General features: G+C 56.5%; 1 protein-coding gene across 1 annotated transcript; it reads left to right on the forward strand.

Annotated features, from left to right (window-relative positions):
• The first annotated feature begins 1,366 nt into the window (after nt 1–1,366).
• Nucleotides 1,367–8,587, forward strand: LOC106732672 (phospholipase A2 inhibitor and Ly6/PLAUR domain-containing protein-like). The gene is made up of 6 exons (XM_014578347.4): nt 1,367–2,870; nt 5,783–6,018; nt 6,297–6,413; nt 6,703–6,855; nt 7,230–7,370; nt 8,197–8,587. Exons 2-6 carry the CDS (start codon nt 5,970–5,972, stop codon nt 8,409–8,411), a joined length of 675 nt encoding a protein of 224 aa, XP_014433833.3. The 5' UTR covers nt 1,367–2,870; nt 5,783–5,969; the 3' UTR covers nt 8,412–8,587.
• The last annotated feature ends 1,601 nt before the right edge of the window (nt 8,588–10,188 follow it).

Consider the following 10,188-nt stretch of genomic DNA (forward strand, 5'->3'; position numbering starts at 1 on the left):
ACAGGAAACTTGGAAATGGCAGAGGTGCTTAATGACTTCTTTGTTTTGGTGGTGCACTTGACTCAGCGTCCGGTGACCGTGGTTCGGCGAGGGGACGCGCCGATGCTCCCACCACGATCAAGCTTGCACTGCAGGGACCCTGAGCTGCAGGGGAAAGAGGACCATCCTTAGCTCCCCTGCTTTCTCTGCAGAACCCCGGAGTCCTAATATGTAGGTCCCCCACCCTCTTGAAACCACCAGACCCCCACTCCCTCCCAGGAGACACGTCGGGCCCATTCCGTGGCCTTGTCCATTTCACTACCTGCTGGGGGCCGGGACTCATTGGCCAGTTCCCTGAGGCCTGGCGGGGTTGCTAGGAGACTGACTGAGACATCGATGGTGCGATTCCCTCCTGTCAGGGCGCAACCTCCCGAGTCAGCACAAACGGGCCCGGCTGTTCCCCGGATGCTGGAGGCAGAGAGTGGCAGGCGGCTTCCAGGCCTAGAAGGCCCACACTGGCCTGTCGTGAACTCCCCGGGTACGTCTACACTACAACGTTAATTCGAACTAACTAATTCGGACCGCCCTGCCCCCCAAGAGTTGGTGGAGGGCGGGGAAGTAGGGGCAGGTGTCATCCCCTGCAGTGGCGCTGCCCCTGGTGGCCCTGGCGTACGCCTGCCGCAGCTGCTTAACTTTAATGCGCACCTGCTCCCGGGAGCGCCTGTGTCCCTTGTGGGCCATGGCAGTCGCTAAGCAGGCATAGACGGCCGCGTTCCTCCTCCTAGTGCGGAGATCATGGACGTTGGGGGCCTGCCCCCAGACCTCAATGAGGTCCATGACCTCCGCACTAGTCCAGGGGGCCGCGCGCCGTGTACGGCCCCTGGCTGGCCCCGGGGTGCTCGGGGTCTGGGCAGGGGACAGCTCGATGCCAGTGGCTGCCTGGTTCATGGTGGGGCCACTCGGTCAGGGGCAGAGACTGCTGGCAGGGCTGTCTGACTCCAGTACCGTCTGGCCAGAGTTTACCCCTTTAAGGGCCCGGGGCTGGGGGAGAGGAGAAGAGTTTTCCTGGTTGTGCCCAGAGAGGCCACCAGGGGGAACCTGGGGAGGGCTAGCCTCCCACTAGTTCGAATTAAGGGGCTACACACCCCTTAATTCGAACTAGCTAGTTCGAACTAGGCTTAGTCCTCGTGGAATGAGGATTACCTAGTTTGAACTAAGCGCTCCATTAGTTCGAACTAACTTTGTAGTGTAGACATATCCCCTGTGGGCACAGCAAGGAACTACCCCCCCCCCCCCCCCCCCCCAAGCCACAGAGCTACCAATATCTGCTTTGGACGGTGGCTTCTTTACCCCCTGCTCTCTCTGCTCCACCAAAGGGCTTCATTGCTCCCTCCACTGATCAAGGAGGAGGCTGGGTGATGTAGAAGCTGCAGAAACCATTTTATGTTTAGCTAGAAGCCATCTTGTAGAACAGAAACCATTTCAGCTTTTTGTCTTTGCACGAAGGCCAGAGTGAACTTTCTATCACCCCATGTGCCAGGCCAAGACAGATGTGCTATTGGAATGTGTTCATTGGGCTAGTTCAGACAGGAGAGGCACTCCCTCGTACCTGTCCGACTTCTTGTTGATAAGGCTTTGTTTTCCCTAGCTTAATTGAGGATTTCTGTAATTGGATGCCCTGACATCAGGCTGTTTGGTCAAGGGTATAAAGATACTAGGACTGATTGTATTAGGCAGCTTCACTGGGCCTGGCTTTGCTGGGACCACGTTTGGCTCACTTGGCTTTTATTGGCCAATAAAACTATCTGTTTAGCCACGTAAACTAATTGAAATCTTTGCTTCAACAGTGAGCTATTGTCTGGCTCTAAGACCCCACCCTGACGGCAGCCCCCAGGCCCACTCTGTGCACAAGGGCCCTTCTGCAGAGCTCTCCTGCAGGGGAAACAGTTACGCTTCAGGGCATCAGGAAGTGGGACTGAAAGAAGGGTTCCACACGGCCCCCTCTCCTGTTTTTACCCCAGGCCCCCCGATTCCCAGCTCTTCTCACCAGCAGCAATCGCTTCCCTTCCCCCCCCCCCCAGGAGTAGAACCCAGACTCTCTCTTCGCTGCCCTGCTTTCACCCGCTAGACTCTCCTCCCCTCCCAGAGCCAGGGCCAAGACCCCAAGCCTGCTCCAGAACCACTGCACCCCACTCTCTTTCCATGGGTAGGCTAGACCCTCCCCCCAAGTCCTGGCTCCCAGGCCACTTGTGCTAACCACTAGACCACACTCCCCTCCCACAACTGGGGAGAGAACCCAGGAGTCCTAACCAGCAGGCCCCCTCCATCCTGCATTAACCATCTTCATGAAGCCCCAATTTCCACGGCCCAAGCAGCACGACTGTCCCGTGCCCCACTAGCCCCTCGGCAGAACCCAGGCGTCCTGGCTCCTACCCCCACCGCTCTAACCACTGGGTGCCGCTTCCCCCAAGACCAGGAGCAGCTGCCAAGAGTCCTGCCCTTAATCAATGTGGCCCCAGGAACAGAACCCAGGCTGCCGGCTGCCCTGACCATTGTGGGACCCGCTGCCCCTCAGGGCCGCCTGAGCAGAGCTGGAGTCTCGCTTTCCTGGAATTCCATTTCTTGGCAGGAAGGCGGGGGACGTGCCAGCGCGCACAGAGGCCTGGGGGGAGGGCAGGGCCGGCGAGAGGAATAGAAACTTACAGACTGTACCTGGAGCCGAGCGCAAATCCATTAAGGTTTCTATGTTGCATCGCAGCTGCCGGTGTATAAAACGGGAGAGCGAGGCAGCCCCAGCTCCGTTGTGACAGGCCCGCGCAAGAGACAGGTACAGCTTGGTGGAACGGGGCCTTGATTTCATACCCAGAAAACCTGACTCTAAGGAGCATTTGGTAAGTGGGAGCCTAGCGGTGCTCTAACCACTAGGGAACGCTCTCCTCCCAGAGCAGGGGTTGGAATCCAACTATCTGGGCACCCAGCCCCCTTGCTTTACCCTCTAAATGTGAGATGGCAGCCAAAGCCAGGCAGAGAACCCAGCAGTCCTGGCTCCCAGCCCCTCTCCATCACCCTGTGAATGTTAATGAAGGCCAGAGCCCCCCAGACAACGTGGGGAAACTGAGGCAGATGCAGAGAATTGGCAATTCTGTGGCACCCTCCGAAAAGTGGGATGTGCCCAACAGCATGACAGTGGTGGGAGGACGGGCGGAGGGGGGAACATCAGTGGCAAATGCCACCATCTAGGAGGGGAATTTCTAGCCCCAGCTCTGGCTGCAGTTGGTCTGTGGCATCAGGAGTAACCCTGAGCAGGTGGGGAAGGTACCAACTCCCTGTGGTGTGAGGAGCAAAACCCACCTCCCTGGGAGAGAGGGGTCAGCAAAATTCCCCACCCCCCACCCCCAGCCTCCAGGGAAGGTGGAGTGACTGTGCAGCATCCCCAGGCTCCAGGGCGGGGGCACACGGAGAACTCGGCCCTGGAGAGAGGTGGGTTTGCCTGGCCTGGTCCCTGCGATCCCTCCGCTGTTAAAAGCGGCGCGTGCTGGGGAGCCTCTCTGCAGGCAGCTGGATGCTGTGAGGTGCGGCCCGGTTGCAGCGCGGAGACACGGGGTTCCCGGCCCTCCAGGCAGCGTGGGGGCCCTGTAGAGAAGGCTGGGACCAGACCCAGCCGACACAACAGGGTCTAAATTGTTTCTTGCTGACACGGAAACCTGCCTGTTTTCTCTCCTGCTGTTGGGAGAGCCGCCTGTTTTCTCTCCCGCTGTTTGGAGAGCCGCCTGTTTTCTCTCCCGCTGTTTGGAGAGCCGCCTGTTTTCTCTCCTGCTGTTGGGAGAGCCGCCTGTTTTCTCTCCCGCTGTTGGGAGAGCCGCCTGTTTTCTATCCTGCTGTTGGGAGAGCCGCCTGTTTTCTCTCCCGCTGTTTGGAGAGCCGCCTGTTTTGTCTCCCACTCAGGGCTGGCCCACAACATTTTGGTACCTGAAGCGGTGAGCTCACCTGCAGAACCCCACTTGTTATGCCCTGCCAGCAGGATTGTGAACTGTTAATAACTACTCTCTGAGAATGGTTATCCAGCCAGTTATGCACTCATCTTACATTAGCCCCATCTAGGCTGGATTTACCTAATTTATTGATAAGAAGGTCATGCGAGACCGTATCAAATGCCTTACTAATGTCAAGGTATCCCACGTCCACCGCTTCTCCCTTTTCCACAAGACTTGTTATCCTATCAAAGAAAGCGATCAGATTGGATTGACGTGATTTGTTCTTTACAAATCCATGCTGGCTGATCCCTATCATCTCATTATCTTCCAGGTGTTTGCAAATGATTTACTTAATTACTTGCTTCATTATCTTCCCTGGCACAGAAGTTAAACTGACTGGTCTGTAGTTTCCTGGGTTGTTCTTATTTCCCTTTTTATAGACGGGCATGAGATTTGCCCTTTTCCAGTCCTCTGGAATCTCTCCCGACTGCCATGATTTTCCAAAGATGATAGCTAGAGGCTCAGATACCTCCTCTATCAGCTCCTTGAGTATTCCAGGATGCATTTCATCAGGCCCTGGGGACCTGCTGACATCTAACTTTCCCTACTTTTTTTAACTTGTTCTTTTCCTATTTTAACTTGTAAACCTGCCCCATTTCCATTAGCATTCACTAGGCTAGGTTCCCGCCATCATCAGACATCTGAAAACCAAAACGAAGAAGTCATTAAGCACCTCTCCCATTTCTAAGTTTCCTGTTATTGTTTCTCCCTTCTCACTGAGCAATGGGCCTTCATCTTCCCCTTGCTTTTAATATATTTACACACTGTTTTCTTGTTACCCTTTATGTCTCTAGCTAGACATTACTCTAATCTTTGCTTTTCTAATCTTGCCGCTACATAATTGTGTTTTTAGTTTGTATTCACCCTTTCAACTTTAACCTAGTTTCCACTTCTTATATGACTCCTTTTTGATTTTTAGATTATGTAAGATCTCCTGGGTTAGTCAAGGTGCTCTCCTGCCAGACTTTCTAACTTCCTTACTGTGACGTAGTTGGGGTACCTTGCTGGTTGCTCGGCTTGGGCTGTGGGTGACCCCCACTGGCTGCTGCCTGTACCAAGGCCCAGCAGAGTAGCTGATGGGCCAGGAAGGTGACCTGTTCTACCAGTTACCCCCCAGGGAGAGGAACAAAGGAAGGGGGAATGCTGCCCCTGGCTGGGGGCAGGGCTGGAAGGGTCTTTAGTTTCTGTCTGGGAAGCAGGGGAGAAGGAGCTAGGGAGGGGGCTGGGATTGTAGGGCCCAGCCACCCCCCATCTCAAGGGGGGCACTGAAGCCTCCTAGCCCCAGTTCCTGTAACCAGATTACATCTGTGCTGTGCTGCAGCCTGGAGAAGCAATAAACTCCCTCTAGTCTACCGGCTGGTGGAGTCTATTTGTGCCATTACCGGGGGTCAGGAGACGAGAAAAACCCGACGCGCCGTCACACTTCCACAGTGGAATAGTCTGCTTTTGGGCTCTTAATAATATCCCTTTGAAAAACCGCCAACTTTCTTCCGTTGATTTTCCTCTTAATCTTGCTTCCCAGGGGAGTTTACTCATCAGCTCTCTGAGTTTACCGAAATCTGCCTCCCTGAAATCCATTGTCTCTGTTTTGCTGTTCTCCCTTCTCCCGTTCCCTAGAATCCTGAACGCTAGGATTTCACGGTTACGTTCACCCAAGCTGCCTTCCACTTTCAGATCTCCAACCAGTCCCTCCCTATTTGTTAACATCAAATCTAGGGCAGCGTCCCCCAGTAACTTGCTCAAACTTCTGGAATAATTTCTTTTTCCAGTGAAGGGGGCCATGAGGTGGCCGCCCCAGAACTGTGGCAAATTGCTCAGGGGTGCCTCCGTGCTGCCGGCCGGTTCCATCCTGGGCGGCCTCTGACTGATCCCCTTCCAGACTGTCGGGGAAGGATCCCCTGGCCAGAGACTGGAACGCCCCAGCCACCCCCGTGTCCATCGGCTGCTCCCGGCACCATGAAGGCTCCTCTGGCCGCCTGCCTCCTCACTGCTCTTCTGGCCATGGGTGAGTGGGGCTGGTTCCCCAGCAGCCCCCATCTCCAATCTGCCTGCTGGGGGCTCTGGGCATGGAACTGAGAAGCAGGCACCGAGCCAGGGGCTCAGCCGGGGAATCTGGGGGACAGCAGGAGAGGGCCCGGAGTGACACAGCCCCCAAGGTAGCTGCACAGCAGCCAGTGGGGCAGGCTGCCAGTGGGGCTGGGTTCCTTTTGGGCAGGACCAACTGGTGTCAGTGGGGCAGGGCCCAGTTGGTGTCCGGGCCTCATGTTCTCCCTCCCTCTCCAGGGGCCTGCCTGCTGTGTGAGTTTTGCGCTGGGCCTGGAGCTGACTGCAGGGGCGACCGACAGTCCTGCTCTCCTGAGTTCGACTCGTGCAGCGTCGCGCTGACAGATAGAACTTGGGGTAGGTGCTTGTACTCGTGGTGGGACCTTTGGCAACTGAAGAATTTTAGGGGCAGGGGATTCGGGAGCCCCCATGTTTGGCAGCAGGTTTAGGCCCTAAATGCTGCAGATCGGGAGAGAAATCACTTGCTCTGGCTCCGTGGAATCTCCAGTGAGTCCTGTCGCCGCCCCGTGCCTCAGTTTCCCCTCGGGGAGAGGAAGGCTGCTGGCTCCGGGCTGTCAATGTGAAGAGGGTGCTGATGGGGTGGAAATGGGAGGAGGTTACAGCTCAGACCTCTCCTCTCATGCAGAGAGAGAGAAAAATCAAGCTACTGTCAAGGCCTGTCTGACCTCCCGCACGTGCAAAGCCGGACCCGTCTCTGTGAGTTTTGGGAAGGCAAAGGCAATAAGGACGATCGTCGCCTGCTGCCAGGGGGATGGCTGCTCCCCAGAAGTGGCTAAAGGTACAGCGCCCCGTCCCCTCCCCCATCCCTGCACTTCCTGCTGCCTGGAACCTCCCCTCGGTCCTCCCACCCGGCAGGGGGCTCCCCATTGAATAACACGGAGCCCCGGGCTGGGTGGGTGGAGTGAGTGGGCGGGGCTCTAGGCAGGCACCAGGTGTGAGCCCAGCTGCCCCCCTGCCCAACCAGGGTGGGATCCAGTGCTCCTTTCATAGACCTCTCCCCTGCCCCTGCTGCCTCCAGCATCCCCAGAGCTGCAGCGCCCCCTGCAGGGGGATCCAGAGCTGAGTGGTGCCCCCCCCCAGCTGCTCTCCCTACCCTGATACCTCCTAGGGCTTGTCCCCCGAGCTGACTGCATTTGCTCCCCCTCTTCCAAGTGCCCCCAGCTAACACCACCCTGAACGGCCGGCGCTGCCCCGGCTGCTACGCTCACCCCCCTGAACAATGTCGTGAAGAGACCATCGACTGCGTGGGCCCCGAGACCCAATGTATCGACATCACTGTAACCACAAGAGCTGGTAACTTCCAATAACTTCTTCTGGGGGGATTTTCCTTGGCCCTTTCCCTCCCTCTGCCCCCCCATAGGGCAGGAGACAGACACCAGGTGGGGCCCACTAGGGAAAGGTGTCCGCCGCAGATCAGGACACCGGGGCTCTGTGCCTCTGGACTGACCTCGAACCCGGGTCTTCCCCTTCCTGTGCCTCTCGCTCTCCACCCGACCTCCTCAATGCAGGGCCTGGCTCAGCACAGGGAGCCTGGCCATGCTGGGCTCTGCCCACACAAGGGACTGAGCCGTGCTAGGCACTACAGGCTTGCAGGGAGATATTGCCCCTGCCCCAATGAGCCTGCAGTCTGAGTCAGTGTGGTAGGGAAACTCTCCCCAGATAAGTGGTGAGGAAACTGAGGCAGGGAATGGTGCCATGACTAGCCCCAACTCACACAAGAAGGTTGCAGCTGAGCTGGGAATTGATGCTAGTTTTGCAGAGTCCCCTTATGGTGCTTTAATACACTATGAAGCCATGGTTCTTCGAGATCCCACCGCTGCCACCAACACTGAGCTGCTGCTCTGCAAGAGTCCGACCCAGTACAGGTGTCCTCAGTGAATGGGGGAGGCCGGTGACTTGAAGGACACCCAGTGAATGCATGGGAAGGAGAAGGGGGGGGGCATGTCAGACCAGAGAGGCTGGAGGAGTAGAGCCGAAGGGGCGATGGAGTCCGGGGGAGGCCGACGTGGGGCCCAGAGGCAGATCTGAGGCCGGGCTGGCTGATGTGTTCTAGTCCATCCCCAGGAAGAGAGCTGCACCCCTCCCACTGATCATCTTCCCCCTCCCTCTCCCCACGCAGGTGGAACTCCCCCAAAGGCCGTCATGAAGGGCTGTGCGACCGAGACCGCCTGCACCCGGATAAAAGACGTGTCAGGGGCCTTCCCAGGGATCCTTGGAGAGCTAACCAACGGCAAATGCACCCCAGCCGCCAGCACAGTCAGTGCAGCCGTGCGCCCCGCCGGGCTCTTCCTGCCCGCCCTGTCCGGGCTCCTCCTGCTGACGCTTCTCTCCTGATGCCCCCTCCCAAGGCCAGTGCCAATGCCTACATGGCACATGCTGGGACCCCTGCTGCCTGCATTTGCCCCGCTGATGGCCTCTCCAGCCTTGGAGAAGAGGAGGCTGCCCATCTGCTCCAGGAGAGGAGGGAGAGGCATGAGTGAGACTTGTACCCACAATCCCCGGCTCCATAAGGGACCCCAGGGCCGGGCTGGCTCCAGCCAGCTCCGCTGAGAGTCTCCCTTTATCGCCCCCACGGCCACGGCTCGCCGCTTGTGCTCCTATAGCACCCCCTGCTGCAGGGCCAACCGCAGGACAGGCCCCTTGGGAACCTGTTGGGCACCCCGGCAGGGTTGCTGGTGCGGCCCAGCGGCTCTCAACTCCACTAAGGGGCGTCATTGCTCCTTTCACTGATCGTTGAGGAGGAGGCTGGGGACATGGCTGTCTCTCCCCTTGCCCCTCGAAGGTAACTGCTGCCCCCTGTCTGCGTACGAAGGCCCCTTTTGCAGAACCGGGAACATTCCCAGCCTCCAAGTGCCGGGAGGTGTGACTGTCACGTGGCATTATCTTGGGAAAATACCACAGCAGAGTTCGCTTACCCAAACTTTCTCCGTACCCCACTTCCGATGCCCCACTTACAGCTCTGTCCAGTCAGTGTAGACCTTGACGCATCATCCAGATGACTCCTCTCCTTGGCTGTGTCTAGACTGGCAAGTTTTTCCGCAAAATCATCTGCTTTTGCGGAAAAACTTGCCAGCTGTCTACACTGGCCGCTTGAATTTCCACAAGAACACTGACGATCTCATGTAAGATTGTCAGTGTTCTTGCAGAAATACTGTGCTGCTCCCATTCGGGCAAAAGCCCTCTTGTGCAAATCATTCACGCAAGAGGGCCAGTGTACACAGCACAGGACTGTTTTCCGCAAAAAAGCCCCAATCGCGAAAATGGCCCTCTGGGCTTTTTTGTAGAAAACCGTGTCTAGATTGGCCACGGACGCTTTTCCACAAGAAGTGTTTTTGCGGAAAAGCACCCTGCCAATCTAGACGCGCTTTTCCGAAAATGCTTTTAATGGAAAACTTTTCAGAAAATCATGCCAGTGTAGACGTAGCCCTAGTGAAATAGTTTTTCCTAATCTCCAACCTAGACCTCCCCCACTGCAACTTGAGCCCATTGCTCCTTGTTCTGCCACCTGCCACCCCTGAGAACAGCTGAGCTTGATCCTCTTTGGAACCTCCCTTCAGTAGTTGAGTCATATCCAGTTTCTCTCCCACTGGAATCCCCAGGTCGTCTTTCTGCAGAACTGCCGCTTAGCCAGTCGGTCCCCAGCCTGTAACAATGTTTGGGATTCCTCCTTCCTATGTGCAGGACTCTGCACTTGTCCTTGTTCAAGCTCATCAGATTTCTTTTGGCCCAATCCTCCAATTTCTCTAGGTCACTCTGGACCCGATCCCTGTCCTCCAGAGTATCTACCTCTCCTCCTAGCTTAGTGTCATCTGTGAACTTGCTGATGGTGCAATCCCTCCCATTATCCAGATCATTAATTTTGTCACAGATATTTCTGTTAAACATCAGGGACAGGTCTCAGGCAATTCAGAGAAATTCATAGAATCATAGAATCATAGGACTGGAAGGGACCTCAAGAGGTCATCGAGTCCAGCCCCCCGCCCTCAAGGCAGGACCACGCTCCGTCTACACCATCCCTGACAGATGTCTATCTAACCTGTTCTTAAATATCTCCAGAGAGGGAGATTCCACCACCTCCCTTGGCAATTTATTCCAATATTTGACCACCCTG

The sequence above is a fragment of the Pelodiscus sinensis genome, chromosome 22 (assembly GCF_052426305.1).
Source record: "Pelodiscus sinensis isolate ZL-2025 chromosome 22, ASM5242630v1, whole genome shotgun sequence".
NCBI lineage: Eukaryota > Metazoa > Chordata > Testudines > Trionychidae > Pelodiscus > Pelodiscus sinensis.

What these genes read in the sequence shown, in the direction of transcription:
- LOC106732672 (XM_014578347.4), top strand. Translation starts at nt 5,970, where the DNA reads ATGAAGGCTCCTCTGGCCGCCTGCCTCCTCACTGCTCTTCTGGCCATG. An exon ending in CACTGCTCTTCTGGCCATGG is followed by an intron (nt 6,019 to 6,296) that starts GTGAGTGGGGCT and finishes CTCCCTCTCCAG; the next exon opens with GGGCCTGCCTGCTGTGTGAG. An exon ending in CACTGTAACCACAAGAGCTG is followed by an intron (nt 7,371 to 8,196) that starts GTAACTTCCAAT and finishes CTCCCCACGCAG; the next exon opens with GTGGAACTCCCCCAAAGGCC.